General features: G+C 41.2%; 2 protein-coding genes across 2 annotated transcripts; one reads left to right on the plus strand and one right to left on the minus strand.

Moving 5' to 3' along the window:
• Nucleotides 1-4,860: 4,860 nt before the first annotated feature.
• LOC128732691 (histone H2A.V) lies at nucleotides 4,861-7,456 on the minus strand. Its single transcript, XM_053825995.1, has 4 exons — nucleotides 7,257-7,456; nucleotides 6,746-6,823; nucleotides 6,512-6,625; nucleotides 4,861-5,743 (listed from the first exon to the last, which is right to left on the minus strand). Exons 1-4 carry the CDS (start codon nucleotides 7,257-7,259, stop codon nucleotides 5,558-5,560), a joined length of 381 nt encoding a protein of 126 aa, XP_053681970.1. The 5' UTR covers nucleotides 7,260-7,456; the 3' UTR covers nucleotides 4,861-5,557.
• Nucleotides 7,457-12,803: 5,347 nt separating this feature from the next.
• LOC128742084 (nucleosomal histone kinase 1) lies at nucleotides 12,804-15,132 on the plus strand. Its single transcript, XM_053838299.1, has 3 exons — nucleotides 12,804-12,925; nucleotides 12,982-13,215; nucleotides 13,306-15,132. Exons 2-3 carry the CDS (start codon nucleotides 12,994-12,996, stop codon nucleotides 14,968-14,970), a joined length of 1,887 nt encoding a protein of 628 aa, XP_053694274.1. The 5' UTR covers nucleotides 12,804-12,925; nucleotides 12,982-12,993; the 3' UTR covers nucleotides 14,971-15,132.
• The last annotated feature ends 1,791 nt before the right edge of the window (nucleotides 15,133-16,923 follow it).

A 16,923-nucleotide genomic window follows, 5' to 3' on the forward strand; every position in this document is an offset into this window, starting at 1 on the left:
ATTAGTGCGACTCAGGTTAACTGCCTGTATACCTTTTAGCACTTTCAACCACACACAGGAACACTGATAAGGCTTATCCACATTCAAAAGACCTTCGAGAACAAAGAACGAGCTCGAAAATATTACGAAATTAAAACGCCACAAAACGATCCTGTAAAACTACAATCCTTTTACACTAAAATACTACCTACTTATTAGACAACTAAAAGTACACCGACACGCACGTCTTTTGTTGATACTTGAAAAAATAAATAAATACCAAACGAAAGGGCACTCAGTAGTTAGCACGCAACACCGACTGCGCTTACGCTTATCTTTAGAAAATTGCAATAAAATACGAACTATAATAGAAAAATACTTTTCTTACTATTGTCTTCTTGTACTTTCGTGAATTATTCCGCGTTCGCGTTTCACCTTCGCGATGATAAACAAAAACTACCTTTATATTTTTTTTCGTAACAAACAAAAGGAGCGCACGACAAAACAACAGTCAGTCGATGATGCAGTTCGGGTACACTAATCCGAACGAACCAGAAACTGATGCCAGTTGGTCCAATCGGCCAAGAAAATTAGCATAAAGAAAGTAAACAGTTCCTCTGCTCCGTATTTTAGCTGGTTCAGCAAAACTGCGCAATCATTTACAGTATTTATGTACTCCGAATTGGCACCCCTGTGCTGCTCTAACACACCCACACGCGGCGCGACTGATTGCCTTGCGCTTTTCAATGCTATCAGCACTTTTCACTCCATCAGCTGTCGCCTGATGCAAGGATTCGATGATTCATCATCGTTCACCATCGGAGATCTATAATACACTAAAAATACGGCCGAATTCGAACACACGATTTCTATATCAAAATGATTCACGCATTTCATAAGCTGTGAATTTTACCTAATAAACTTATCGAAGAATGTTTACAGCAGCTCGATTTTTAAGCTGCTGAATTCAACTTGTTCATCACGTCAATAAAATATCACTCGCGCTAAATCAAGGGCTTTGCATTGCACGATAGACCAAACAAAATCATTGATGATTTTGTTTTGTTTTGCTCGGCTCGTTCTTAGAACTCGCGATTACGAAGCTTTTCACATCAGCCTGCTCACAGCCATATGAAATCCCGTAAGCAGTTGGCAGAGGCAGGGTAAACGGAATGATATGCCTTCTTTTTTCCTCGCGTGAATAAACCGAAAAAACGGGAAAAACATCGCAGCGCCGTACAGTTTCTGTCAAAAACATTCCATCATCAAAAATGCAATGAGGTTTGAAAAGGTGTGACAGATGAAGACATTTGATGGCATTAGTATCCAGCTTTTTACGAGCCATAATGGCGGACGTGTTCGTAATATTTTAACAGCATTTTTGACATTTCCCTAATACATCGCACGTTTTCTTTCCGCGCGTTCACCGTAAAACTAAAGGAATGTACGGAAAGAAAACGTGCGATGTATTAGGGAAATGTCAAAAATGCTGGTAGAATATTACGAACCCGTCCGCCATTATGGCTCGTAAAAAGCTGGATAGGCAAACCAATGATTGTAGAAAAAAGTTTTCTCTTTAAAAAAATTCGAATTTTTAATGTTTCTAACCGTCATTTTTATTAAGAGTGAGAAGGTTTCAATCATATCGTGCGCGTGTGCGTGTATATTTGTTTTGATATCACTGTATTTTGACCGAAAATTTGAAATTCTGCTACTTAATGCGTCACTACTGGTACGCTTACCCTAGTTTTCCATCGAAAATCGATCGTGCTTAAATCTAACAGAATTCGCTCGAATACTACTGCCACTTGGTGAAAAACTTATGAAACTTTATACACCGTTTGAAAGATCTTGCTCTGCGGACCAACTTTGCTGAACACAGAAATTTTCTTTATTGCTGCAATGCCGAGATATGCCGAGATAAAGTTAATGGTTTACAGGCGTTGTACAAAATACAACAGCGCGAGTAACGGAGGGTTAAAAGCACTTAAAATCAAGGGGTCGGTCACTCGGCACAGCCGTTTTTATGTTAGGCGACTTGAAACGAACCGAACTGTGCCGATGCTGTACCGAAAGTGCCAAACTGCAAGATTTGTTAAATTCGTTTAAATCTGATAGATCTGGCAACCGTGCGAGACGATTTTGACAACTGGCAGTGCTCCCATTTCATATGTAAAATTGAACCGGGGGTGTGTAAAGCCCTATAAATATTATTTTTATAAGGCTTTAGAGGTGTGCCGTTTGATATCTCTGCAGTGCCGGGGCACTATGTGCTGAGTGTCCGACCCCTTGACTTAAAATAGTGAATTGAAAGAGCATAAATTTGAAGAATACAGTAAAAGTTGGTGTGACGGCTTAACTAATCGAACACAGCAGTGATCCTAAATCGGGTTTTGCATATTATTGGAATGTTTTTCTACTTTGCAAAATCCTCATGCTTGTTTTGTATCGGTTCAAGGTTCAAGCCAAAGTTCTAGAGATTCGAACATCTTTCAGTCTTAGCGAACTATGTTGCTCCGGCACTACATGAACATATGAATGTTTTCTTTGGTTATTCTGTATCTTGCTTGCAATAACCTGTTGTTTGTTAATTTAACAAAAAACAAGTTTTTTACCACTTCAGCACGAGGATTTTTATAATTTACCATGATATATAACCTGTCTTTTGTCGCACAAATATCCAGCTTTTTACGAGTCATAATGGCGGATGTGTTCGTAATATTTTAACAGCATTTTTGACATTTCCCTAATACATCGCACGTTTTCTTTCCGTGCGTTCACCGTAAAACTAAAGGAATGTACGGAAAGAAAACGTGCGATGTATTAGCAAAAACATTCCACCAAGAAAACTGGCATCTCTTCGTCGCGCCCATACAAATGACGAGCAACAGAAGGAACAGCGCAACCCGCCCGACAAAAGTTGAAGCTGTGTGTACATGTATTGGTGGGAAAATATGTATGCGAGCATGGCAATGCATTGCATACGTGTTTTTGTACATCCATATTGTGAAATACACACACTAGTATGTGAAAGTTCAACTTTAACTCGGCAGATAGCATTGCTGTTACTGTCGCTCGACTTTTAGCAGAGTTGCCAGTCTTCTTGATGGGATGTTTTTGGTATTAGGGAAATGTCAAAAATGCTTTTCAAATATTACGAACACGTCCGCCATTATGGCTCGTAAAAAGCTGGATACAAAAACATTATTTTCTCGTGTAACCAGCTTTTTACGAGCCATAATGGCGGACGTGTTCGTAATATTTTAACAGCATTTTTGACATTTCCCTAATTCATCGCACGTTTTCTTTCCGCGCGTTCACCGTAAAACTAAAGGAATGTACTGAAAGAACGTGCGATGTATTAGGGAAATGTCCAAAATGCTGTTCAAATATTACGAACCCGTCCGCCATTATGGCTCGTAAAAAGCTGGATACTGTGAACAAACCATGGACAAAGTATCCAGCTTTTTACGAGCCATAATGGCGGACGGGTTCGTAATATTTGAACAGCATTTTTGACAATTCCCCAATCTAGCTTTTTATGAGCCATAATGGCGGACGTGTTCGTAATATTTGAACAGCATTTTTGACATTTTCCTAATACATCGCACGTTTTCTTTCCGTACATTCCTTTAGTTTTACCGTGAACGCGCGGAAAGAAAACGTGCGATGTATTAGGGAAATGTCAAAAATGCTTTTAAAATATTACGAACACGTCCGCCATTATGGCTCGTAAAAAGCTGGATAACGAACGCTTCCGCCATTTCGGCAGCCTAGCTTTAGGAGTTTATACAACACGTGATTGAATGGTAAATTTTTTGGTTGCGTTTAACGCCTAGCTGGGCAAACTTGGTTCGTTTTGTCCACGGGCTTTGGCATTATGCCTCACATAATGATTTTGACTCTTGCCAAAAATAACAAAAAATACTGATTTTTGTTAGGAAATTTCACCAGGAGTAAGTGTAAAAAAAATCCCAAAGTCTTCTAGAAGTTGAAAAACGTGGAACAAACACGCCGTTGCTCTGCAAAATGATGTTTTGCTTAAGCGGTACATTTTGCACCACCTTACCCTACCATCCACTTTCGTTCGAAATACAGAATAAGGGTGATATTGCCCTTAACGAGGTGGCACGTGTCTTGCATGTATTAAATACTTGACCTGTTAATGATTCACATTTCAATATTAAATTATAACAGGAGTATCCTTTGCAAAAGCAAACATTTTGCATATGGCCTTTCTCTCTTTTCGTTAAAAGCGCCAATAACGCAAACAAAAAGCCAAATTTGAAATGACTGTTATAACGTGCGGCGGTATGGAACAGTGAGTCATGTGTCTGTTTGTTTGTGTAAAAGTGTATGAAAAATGCATGTTTTCAAAACTATTTTCTATAAAAGCCTTACCATGAATCCACAGTGCTACCGCGAACGACTCAAATTTAAAAAAAAGCGAAGTCTCACCACTACATTCCGCTATCCGAATCAGATCACTTGATTTCTTGTTCAACAAAACTTAACAGCCAATTGTTAGTGTACAGGATAAATGTTACATAATGCGATCCTGTTGATTCTTAACAATCTCTTCCACTTGAGATTCGCGGACACAACGATTAGCAGTGTCGTATCTAGAAACTTCAGAATAAAATGTACCTTTTCTTTTCGCTCTACTCGATTTCAACCGTCGCCTCGATTCTACATTCCGATCGACATGTGTTATAGCATACGATGTATTCCGATCGAAGCGCAATTTATGATCGGATCCGGCTCCGATCGGTATGTAGAATAGAGGCGCGCGTTTGAGAATACTTATCTTTAGTCGATCGAAAATTACAGCTCATTTAATAATAGGGCTGTATAAAATAACGAAACCAAAAGTAATGCTTTCTTAATAGTAGTAAAATTTTATTACTTTTCATCGAAAATATAATAAGAAAAACGCACTTAACTTATGTACTCTCTAGGTTTTAGATTTTTCTCTCGTTTTAGTTTTCTCTCTCAATCTGCGTTAAAAATTAAATTGTATTTTGAAAGTGCTGTTGTTTCCTTTCACCATCTCTCATCGCCCCCATCAGCGTGAATATGTTGTCTGCGTTTCAGGTAAAGGATTCGAGAAAACAAGTTTTTTTTTCAATTAACATCTGCATACGACAATATTTAAATACAAGAAGGGAATATATGACGATCTTCAGTTGACTATTTTTTCTAGCGAAAGAAAAAATGCTACAAATATACGCTGGCGCAATTGGTTTAATCATTGATATTACTAAAACATAGTAACACACAAGAATGTCTTGTCCGTTAATTATCAATACAACATTCCTATTGTACTCTACTAAGAATAAAGACCATACTTGCTCTCTACCTCTGTCTGTTTGCGCGGGCAATATTAGTCAAGTAATTCCACCACTATAGTCTGTCGGGGTAATGGTTTCTTCTATGGATTAATCAAACAGCTGTGAAAATGATCATGTTTTTTCATTTGCTATCCTGCACAAAGGGGGGGAGCATGTGTGTAGGTGTAGGTGTCTGTAATTGTGTGTTTGTGTTTGGTCAATCAGAAGCCTTGTAAGGCTTAAGGAGGTTATTCGGGACCGCCCTTTTTGCCGATCAGCGATTTGTGGATGTGCGGGATAACACCGCCACCGGCGATGGTTGCCTTGATCAAACTATCCAACTCCTCGTCTCCGCGGATGGCCAATTGCAAGTGGCGCGGGGTGATACGCTTGACCTTCAGATCCTTGGACGCATTTCCGGCCAACTCCAGCACCTGTATAATGTGGAAGTATAAAGGAAATTAGTGGGTACTTCGCGTTATGACGAAGGCGAGGAAATATGCTACAGGGAATCATTTATTTTTTACAAATTTGTTTACAGTCCCAACATTTTAATTTAGCTTAGTTTGTTTATGATAGCTTATAATGTACAGTAACTGTTTTCATATTATTTAAAATTTTCTATAACCAGCACTTCACATTAATTTTAATCACGACATAATCCAAATTTTCTAAAAAAAACGGAAAGTCGATTTTTAGTGAAATCCTAATTTAGTTTAAATGTTGCTATAAGCAAGCAAACTGCCATACTCAAAAATCCATTATGTCAAAGAAACTTGAGAGATGCTTCAAGTAAATAACTGACATATTTGAAAAATTTATCTAATCCCACGTCGAAAAAATAAAAAATATAATTTGACATTTTTCTAAAATTTCAACATATTGATAAACAAACCGTTGTCAACAGTCAGACCAAACGGAAAGCGCGGCAATTCGACAAACTTTCCGACATCGGAGGAAGCAGGTAACAAAAACAAAACAAAATGGCGCTCAAACAAAAGCCAAACTATGCGCAGCTGAAGCAGCGTACTGGTTTGTTCGTTTCACCACCAAAAAAAACCCGAAAAATTAAACGTTGCAGTATTACTTTCTTTTCCCCCTCCCGTCTTCTCCCTTTTCTACTTTTAGTCTTTCATACATCTGTCGTTTTTAGCATAAATTTGGCGCGCATTTACTGCCATGCAATAAAACTAAAAACCTACCTCAGCTGTGAGGTACTCCAAAATAGCAGCGGAATAAACAGCAGCCGTGGCTCCGACGCGTCCGTGGCTGGTGGTACGATTCTTCAGGTGCCTGTGGATTCTGCCGACCGGGAACTATGAAAATAAAAATATAATTTTTTTGTAATAACTAAACTGACGTAATAGCGCAAACGTCAACCGTGAAAATAGACGTTATTTGGCGCCAATTTTATCAGTCAGAGGAAAATGACTTACCTGCAATCCGGCACGCGCCGAGCGAGAAACGGCCTTTGCTTTCGCTTTTCCGGAATCTTTACCAGCTTTTCCTCCAGCCTATAAGTAAATATAATAACCGATAAGAAATTCAATCAGTTTTAAATTTAACTGGAACTTATCGGCGGGACGGCCATCAAAAGAACGACGAAAATGTAGAGGTTAACTTTTAACAAGCAGGCCGTTTTTTTTAAAGTGAAGATTAACGAAATACTATTTCAGAATAAATTCAAAAAATATACACATAACGCCAACAATAACAGAAAAGCCAGCGAGCTGCACTTAACTATCGATTTTCTTGCCACATAGATGCGGCCGGAGACTTCTGCAAAAGCTACGCTTACATTTTCATCATCTTCCTCGCACATACAAGCCGAGAAGCCCTGCCAAGCGCCCAAGCGGCGTCGCTATCGCCGATTAATAGTTTTTACAGGCTTTTCCTCCGCCGATAGCTTCCTGCTGAAACTGGAAACGTTTTAATCGTCACACTTACCATTTTTCTAACTATTTATTTTCACTATAACGCTAGTCTCGGGTAAAATATGCTAAAAATTCACCAATTTTTTTCTCTTGTAAACACGCACACTTTGGAAAATGGCTGCTACTGCCTTCGCTGTTTAGTGCTGCCTTGCACGACGACTAACGAGATAACACCACCCAACCGAACCAAACGGAGCGAGCTAAAGAACAATACTGTCGAAACGAAAAACGATTGCAGCCCGAACGGCAAATGAATGGAGCAAGGGTAGAGTTGAAAAGAGTACAAAACGAAATGAAAGGGCGCGGGACGGGAGCGGGAAATTAAATACGAGAGCCAGCCGCCAGCGACTCTCTCAGACAGCTCAAAAAGTGTAGAGTTTGCGTGCTGGCAGCACTAAATGTCTAAATATCAAATCAGCGGCGAATTGCATATGGCGGCTGGTTGTTCTAAATGTTCTAAACTGATGAATTGAAGCCCGTGTTGCCAAAATTGAAATTATTTACATCAAATTATTGAAGTTGGCACTGCCAACTTGGCAGATTCAGGAACGACCATAGACGCCATTGAGCTTGCTGACGTTTTTCGTACGCACACATCGACGCGCGATTTGTTGTTGCTGTTGTTAGATTTTACATTGATTTTACACGTTTGTTTTTGTTTTCCCCCAGTTATACCCCGGTAAAAAAAACATACGTTTGAGTGATAAACGATAAGTTTTTGTAGCCTTTTGTACTGGGCTTAGCAAGCTCTATAGACCAAATCAAGGTGACGTCATTTGGCAGCACCCCATCGACATCTCTTATATCGAGCTGCAGTGAACGTCAGCGACAGCATGTCCTGGGCTCAAAATTTGACAGCGGGCCCAAATCAGACTGCTGGCAGTTAAGTGAAACGCAGTGCTGACATGCTATCTCATTTTCGCACACACGAGCTGTTAGCGGCGAAAACATGGTTGCCTGCCGATGGCGTGGATAAACGTCAGCTAGCTCAATAGCGTCCAGTTTTTCTAACCCCCCCCCCCCCCCCGCCCCCATGTTCGACAGACGTCCTTTGTGAATGATGCCTGTGCTGTCTGTGCAAGGGACTGGCAACCCTTTCCAGGGATACCAGATTTGCAGATTTGTCTGCAAATTCCACATTTTTGGAATCGTCTTGCAGATCTTCACTAAATTTGCAGTTATATACAGTTTTTATGATTTTTATTGCTTTGGTGCAGTTTTATGTTCGAAGCTCTTTAAACTTTCACAGACTTCCTAAAAAAGTGTGCAGATTTTCGCAGATTATTTTCCGGAAAACTGCTCGATTTATTCGGTTTTCGAGCAGTTCTAGACATTTTTTTTAGAAAATATTGTTCTCTGACCCTATCCCTACTCTATGTGTTTGACAGTAGCCAACATAACATTAACATCTACTGCCGGCGTGGGTATTATTTGCAAAAATGTGGCTAAAGGCCCAAACACAATGCATACGGATTTTACTACGTTGCGGATATTTGACAGAAAACCCATGGAAAAACTGTCAAATTGCCGCAACGTAGTAAAATCCGTATGCATTGTGTCTGGGCCTTAAGATTTGAAAATAATAGAGTGACTATATATAGAGTGGCGACAATGTCAAAATTGGAATGATAATTATCTGTCAGTGTCATTCCAATCGAGCAGACGACCAATCCAACGCGTATGCAGGAAAGAGAAAGAAAATAAGCATTGCTAGAGCATTGCATACTTTTGGGATGACATGTCGCCACTCTGTATATAGTCACTCTAGAAAATAATACCCATCTGCCAGCATTGGCTTTGCAGAGTGAAACGAACAGAACGTATCCAGCTTTCCACGAGCGATAATGGCGGATATTGAGCACAAGTGGGCACAATCTTTTGACATTCATTGGAGGAGCGTCGAGTTCGCCCTGACGGAGTTACTATGGATACATTCATGATTGTTTGTTGTTCGAGTGTAACAATGTAAACATTGTTTAATTTTGCAGATCGCGTTAACCTTATCGGAATCCGGTTAAAAGGTGAGTCATTTGATAGCTGACGTAGTAATGGGCGATGTCACATCGATGTTCCAACATCGATTTTCCGATTTTCCGATTCGATGTGAGCTCACAGAAAAATCGGTCACATCGATGTTGTTTTTTCGATTCAAGTCGATGTCCCGTCCCGATTCAATTAATTGGATGAAGCTTAGACAATTCAGATCGGTGCGATTGACGCAGTTGACGGCGTTGCTAATTCTTATTAAATATGTTTCTCTCCAGCTGATCTGCGAAAACCAAGTAGCTGGCAGGCAGCCATGTTTTCAAAGCCAACATGTTAGCGTTAGCGTAAACGAGAAATCATATATTCGCCACTCTTCACACAAGTTAGCTCTTCAGCTGTCAGTGGGGCCCACGACTCCTGAGCCCGCCTGATGTTAGCTCTCGTCAACGCAAAGCAAATGAGATAAAGGTGCCAGTTAGCTGGCCAAAACTAAACAATGTTTACATTTTCCAGGGGGGATCTATCGGTAAGGAATTGTGAAACTCACATGTGAAGGGGCAGGCAGGTGACCATAATTTTCAATGCCGCTCTTGCTACTTTTTTTCTTACCGATTTGCTGCTCTTGCCTGTATGTGTAGCTTCCGAAAAGTTTCTTAGTTGGTTTTATTTACGCTAAAAAGCAAATAAATGCATTATCGGGATCAAAACAATACAAACGACAATTGCGCTGCGTGTTTGGGTTTGAGTTTCTGTCAACTGCAGCAGACGAAAATAGAGTTGCAAGTCCCCTGGCTCGAAATCAATCACAAGCCGTTTGGTCCATGACAGTACAAACGTCATGGACCAAACACAATCTGCGGTAACGCACACATGTAAGGAATTTGACATCAATAGATCCCCCCTGACATTTTCACACTTGAACAATAAAAAATCAGGGATGCTCCCATAGTAACTCCTTCAGTCATGTCAAAAGATTGTGCTCACTTGTGCCCAATAGGCGCCATTATAATTTTATTGAAGACAGGGGAATCAGGATTTATTCTCAATATCAGCAAAAAAACGAAGGGTTGTCAGAATATCACTAGATGCGCAAAAGAGTGGTTAATGTTCAAAGATCAGAAGCATCGGCAGCTCTATTTCGTTCATTTGCCAACATCGGACATCGATTCAAAGCGATGTAGCTGACAGGTTTTCGTCATATTACCCAAGTAACCAGTGAGCACTTAAAGAAGCAGAAATCTAGCTTTTTATTAGCCTATGGTGCACACCATATCGTGCAGCATAGTTCAATATGCCTATAAAAAGCTGCTAGAAAGCCGGTTTTGGCGAAATATCCGTCTACATTAGTGCTTGGAGCTTTACAAAAGTCATAAAACGTAACGCCTGTTGCGTAACGGTAAAACGTCAAACATAAAAAAATGCGAAAAATATATTGTACATCCTTTTTTATCTTCCCTCTCTGTTATGATGCTTATATAGCGTACTTTGTTGACGTTTCAAGATTGCTTTTTTGCTATTTTCTTTTTCGGTTAGAATTGAACCGCCAGCCAATCCGTCGATTACGTGGCTTGGAGTGGAGGAGTAGGGCAACGCCGTTACCAGTTGATCTGTAAACGGTAGTTGCGAGTCAGCTGCCAATAGCTCTACTTAAATTACCGAAATTCTTAACTCGGATGTTTGATTTGCTTATCAAGGCGGAATGGAGGGAAAGATCTTGTTTTTCACATATCTTCCATAAGTTGCGCTTTGGGAGAATTACCTACCTTTTATTTTCTTTTTATGTGATGGCATACATGTATAGAAAGATTTCTTGCATATTATCCGTATGCATATGCCATATAGATTCGTGTTGATGTTTATTCAATCGGCGGTGCATGATTTTGTGTAAGACAAAAAGAGAGGGAAGCATTTTTCTGTTATCACGCGTACGTTCGCAAGGAGATTTCCTGCAAGTGTGAGCAGTGTTCAAAATCTCTTTTGATGCCGGTAACGGCAATAAAGCTTGCTTAGAGCATCTAATCAGCTTTTCATAGTGCTTCAAGTAAATATTAATTCAGCATTGAGAATGCCATTTTAAAGCTGCTATGCTTTGACAATGCTGAATTATATCTGGCAGCATGTAACTTGCAAATTTAGAGCAGCTTTCAAGCTTAATTCAGTGCTTCGCGGTTACCTGGGTAGTGCTAATAAATTACAAATTACAAATTCAATAAACATCGATGTCTCAGTCGATTTAATCGATGTGCCGCTGCCGATGTTTTCGAGACTGCGGCTAGGGGTCAATGAGGTTTAAAAAGGTGTGGCAGACGAAGACACTTGATGGTATTAGCGAAAAATCAGAAAACGACGTCAAACTACAAAAACAAACCCCGTCAGACAATGGGGTTTGTTTTTGGAGTTTGACGTCACGCTTCATCGATTCCACCCACACCATGATGAAATTTCTTCATTGCACTAACACCACTTAACCAACATTGGCACACCTGTATATATCACATTGGCTTGGGGTTGGGTGGCTTGTTCGAAACTCTACACATAATGAAGGAGTGGACACCCGAAGGCACAACACAACAGTAGAGTGACTATATACAGAGTGGCGACAATGTCAAAATTGGAATGATAATTATCTGTCAGTGTCATTCCAATCGAGCAGACGACCTATCCAACGCGTATGCAGGAAAGAGAAAGAAAACCCTTGGAAAAACCGCATTGCATACATTTGGGATGACTTGTCGCCACTCTGTATATAGTCACTCTACACAACAGTATGAAAGTAAGGAAAGTATTGCGATTATTATCTAAAATTTTTCTTTCGTCGGTTTAGTTGTGCGCCTAACAGTTGCGCGCAGCTCTGTTCTGGTTGCTCGCAGTCAAAGTATCTCTTTTACACTCTTACGAAATCTCGTAAGAAACTGTCAACGCAAGAGTGATGAGAAAAACAACAATATTTCTCTCTCGCTCATCAGCTGAATGCTAGGGTAGCTTGCTTCGTGTTTGCCCGTTCAAACATGGACAAATTTTTCACAAACGCAATCAGCATTTAAATTTTATCATTTTCGGTTAACGTAAGACATTGTAACTGTGTTGTTTGTAAGTCTGTACGTAATAGGACAAAACAAATGTTATCTAAGCAAAGAATAAGAGCATAAACATAAAAAACTTACACGTGCTTACACTGTCAATAATATATGATTTACCTTTGCGCACAACTATATTAAACTGGAAAACGAAATATTTTCTCGGGAAGCACAATAACGAACAACAAAACGAACGCCATAATCAGCGTTGCTAGGTAAATGTCTTTGAAAAAAAAATATACTGAGAGCAGTGAGAGCAAGAAAAAATATTCTACTTTTGCTCAGAAGCTCTTTACCTAACAACATATATTTTTTGTAACAAAATGAACAAAATAAATAAATTTCGAGAACAATAACTTAATTTTTCAGTCAAATTCGAAAGGCTGCCAACGCTGCTTGTAAAAAATATACGACTGCTCCGCTCTCCGCAAAGCGGGCAAAGCAAAAGGCAAAGCGAAGCGAACTGTCAAAGGGGTTAAAGGAAAGCAAAACAACCGGTTTTTTTGAAATCCTGTACACAGCTTAGGAAGAAACTCTCCTTATACTATCGCTTTGAAACAAACCGGCCTATCAGCGAATTATTCTGTTTTCTTGTTTTGTCTTGTTAGCGACGTTTTCCGTAAGTGTTATTTGCTTTGCTAAAGTTTTAGAGGTATTTACATAATTTCCACCCAGAAGACACACAAAATGGCACCAGGAAAGAATCCAGGCGGTGGCAGAAAGAAGGCCGCTAACGGGTACCAAATGCCCGCTCCTGTTCCTGTTGGTACCGTACTAACGGACATGGCCAAGCGGCAGTGGAAAACTGGACCTTCGATAGGAAGCGGTGGTTTTGGGGAGATTTATTGCGCCTGCGAAGCCAACTCCGGTATAAGGAAAATAGATGATTATCCCAATGTCGTGAAAATTGTAAGTATCATCAATCATGCAGAGTATAGAATGCGAAGTTGCCCAGTATCTGCAGTTAACAGATTGCTTGTATTCAATTTGTGTTTTTAGGAACCTCATGGCAACGGACCCCTTTTTGTGGAAATGCACTTTTATATGCGGAACGCCAAACTGGAAGACATTGAAAAGTTCAAAAAAAGCCGCGGTCTAAAGCATTTGGGGATGCCTCATTTTGTGGGTAACGGATCACATGAACTGCAAAATTTGAAACATCGATTTTTGGTTATGCCCCGCTACAGTTCAGATTTGGGAAGCATTTTCCTGCGCAACGAGAAACGCTTCCCACTACATACGATTTTCCGAGTTGGACTGCAGATGTTGGATGTGCTGGAGTATATTCACAGCTGTTCGTACGTGCATGCTGATTTGAAGGGTGCGAATATTTTACTCGGATTCGGTAAGGCGGCAAAACAGCAATTGTTTCTTGTTGATTTCGGGCTGGCCAGTCATTACACTACTAAAGAGTTCAAACCCGACCCAAAGAAGATGCATAATGGGACAATCGAGTATACATCGCGAGACGCACACCAGGGAGTACCGACAATGCGAGGTGATATGGAGATATTAGCTTACAACGTGGTGCAATGGGCCGGGACGCCACTTCCGTGGGAAACGGAAAAGTTGCTGGGAAATCCAACCAAGGTGCAAGAGTCGAAAGAAAAGCACATGAAAGATGTGGCAGGTTTCATGAAATATTGCTTTAAAAAGCAGATTAGCAAGCCAATCCAAGATTATGTCAAATATGTGTCTTCGTTGAAGTATGACGAAAAACCGGATTATCAAAAATGCCGAAAGATTTTCGAAGCGGGTCTAAAAGAGCTGGGACAGTCTAATTCTGGAGACTTGGAGTTTGAACCAAAAACTACGTCGGTCGCAGGAAGCTCCCGTTCGAAAACAATAGCAACTGCAGATTCTACTGAATCTTCTGGTCCGATGTCAAGGCCCCGGGGAAGGCCTCCGAAAGTTATACAAACTTCACCAGATACCACATCTCCCGATCCTATCGTAGAACTGCCAAAACTGAAGCCAGATACACCATCTAGACCGGTTCAGAAGAAGAAGAAGGTAGCGATAGTGGATTCTCCTGATCCAGTGGAAATAAACGGTGGGCATAGAACATCTACTCCATCGGCAGACGTTGTGTCAACGAAGCTATCCTCTATGGAGCAGACAGGATCGTTTAGGCTGAATACACCAAGTAGCAAGAGTGAAAACACACCCAAATCTAGCAGCAGTAAAGTAAAGAAAACCTATGCATTCAATATCGAATTAGACGTCAGTATTGATGCAGATGTAATTGTAAATGTTCGACGTAAGAAGAAAGAAGCTTCAAAATCTAGACAGACCAACCGAACGCAATCGTCGTTGGCTTCACAACAGCAAAGTACCAGTAAGACTCCCAGTCCTTCGCCGCCAAAACGACCCCGACGTCAAAATGCTTCATACAATCAAAGCAACAGTTCAGAAACGATGAGCATTATTTCGCTCAACACAACCGAAGAAAATTCCGTGTCAATCAATCCGGACGACATCGATGAGACAGTGCCGAATAGTGACCCTAACACACCGGAACCGCGTTACAATACTTCACGGTCTATTTTTCAGCGCACTCCGAGACCGCAGAACTCGTCTGACCGTAGGGCAGTACCACTAACTCGTAATAACGCAGTAGTCGCCCGTGCCGGAGAGTACAAGGGAAAGAAAGCTAAATCATAAATAACAACGAATCTCAGATAGCACCACAACGTGCATTGCTGACTCTTGAAAGGTATTGTTTTCTTTGTTAACATTACATCGTCATTCATTCAATTCCATTAACATGATTGTAGTTACGCTCTACGTTATCTGACTTGTTACATTGCCGTTAATAAATCTAGTGTCGAGTTTTTCTCCTTTTAGGACAACTCGAGCTTTTTAAATGGTTTGATTTGAATTCGACGTCAGTGATGATTTCACCGATTTACTAAGTTATTTTGAGAGACGATCATTATTACTGGGGTCAGTCCTGGTGTAATGGTTAGCATTCACGATGAGGACCCGGGTTCAAATCCCAACCCCGCAGAAGTCACGAATGACCTAAACTGTTAAAGTGAACATAATCTTACAAAAAACAAAAAAGAATATTACTGGGAATCCGTCGAATTCCACTGTCGATCGCGTTTAGACAGACCACATTTCGCAGGCGCACAGTTAAAAGGGTTTAACGTTTGAGTCGAGGGTTGTGATGCGTGTTGTTTTGGTTCCAAATGCTTCGCAGACCTGCAAAAGCACTCCTGGCGTTTTTACGTGCGTGACAATATCAATCCTGTACATCCTGGTACTATACTATCCAGGCTGTTAGAGAATCCTGTCAGTAGGATCGTAACGCAATCCCCGCAATTGTCCTGTACTCTAACACCGCTAACACCTGGCTGCAAAGTCTATCATATAAAAACAGAAGTGAAGTTTCGATAACGGAATGTAGCACCTAGACTTTGCTTTGCTTACTACTGTCCAACGTTGACTCGGGAAATGTGACCTCCGAATTTTCAAACGGCTCACAATGGGATGGGTTAAAAAAAGACGTACATCAATATTTGTGACGAAACTATTAAAGATATCATATCGCCGACTTCAATGCTTGGGCTGTCGAATGGGGTAGCAGGTGCACTACCCCTAGAGGGCAAAACTTACTGGAAGCTTTGTCCAAGCTGGACGAAAGTCTGGCAAACATGGACTCTGTCAGTATTTTTTGCATAGGGGTACAACAATCAATCATCGATATCACCTGCAGCCCAACGTTGTTAGCCAACATGGGCTGGAGGGTGTCCGATGAGTACACGCATGGCGACCATCAAGTTATACGGTACACGATTGAATGGCGGATGCCACGGGCACGCGGGCGGAAGTCGACCGGGAGGAGGTGGAAAGTTAAGTCCTTCGATAACCGTCCTGTTCGTTGAAGCACTTGGCGCAGAGAGAAACCGCTCGAACCTGGGTGCACGTGAGCTGACCAATGTCCTAATACGTGCATGTGATACCACCATGCCTAGAACGGAGCAGCCAACGAACAGTCGTCGCTCGGTATACTGGTGGAGCGAGACCATCGGTCTCCTCCGTCCCAGATGCCACAGAGCAAGAAGGCAGGAGCAAAGAGCTCGAACCGAGGCGGATGTCGAAGTGCGTTGGACTAAACTTAGAGCGGACAGGTTGGCGCTCAACAAACAGGCTAGGCGTAGTAAGAAATCTTGTTTTCAGGAGTTATGCCATGATGCAGATTCAAACCCCTGGGGTGGTGCTTACCAGGTGGTAATAAAAAAGATGACGGGTGCATCTACCCCGGAGAAAACCTGCCGCTATAAGCTAAAGAACGAGCTTTTCGCGCAACACGATCCAGTTAGGTGACCTTCGACGCCGTACGGCCAATCGATTGATATCCTCGTTCCGTTCACGAATGAGGAGCTCATCATAATTGCCAGGGGTTTAAAAACGAGGAAGGCGCTCGGTTCTGACGGGATTCTGAATAAGACACTCAAAGCGGCGACCCAAGCATACCCTGATGTGTTTAGAGAGACGCTTCAGAACTGCCTAGATGTATGCGAATTTCCAGACAAATGGAAAATCCAAAAATTGGTACTGCTACCAAAGCCGGGGAAACCACCAGGTGATCCCTTGTCGTACAGGCCTACT

This window comes from Sabethes cyaneus, chromosome 1 (assembly GCF_943734655.1).
Source record: "Sabethes cyaneus chromosome 1, idSabCyanKW18_F2, whole genome shotgun sequence".
NCBI lineage: Eukaryota > Metazoa > Arthropoda > Insecta > Diptera > Culicidae > Sabethes > Sabethes cyaneus.

Excerpts from the sequence above, each read along its gene's own strand:
- LOC128732691 (XM_053825995.1), bottom strand. Across the intron at positions 6,626-6,745 it reads CGGCGCGTGCCGGATTGCAG|TTCCCGGTCGGCAGAATCCA; the intron begins GTAAGTCATTTT and ends TTATTTTCATAG. Across the intron at positions 5,744-6,511 it reads TGGAGTACCTCACAGCTGAG|GTGCTGGAGTTGGCCGGAAA; the intron begins GTAGGTTTTTAG and ends CACATTATACAG.
- LOC128742084 (XM_053838299.1), top strand. The coding sequence starts at position 12,994 with ATGGCACCAGGAAAGAATCCAGGCGGTGGCAGAAAGAAGGCCGCTAAC. Across the intron at positions 13,216-13,305 it reads ATCCCAATGTCGTGAAAATT|GAACCTCATGGCAACGGACC; the intron begins GTAAGTATCATC and ends TTGTGTTTTTAG.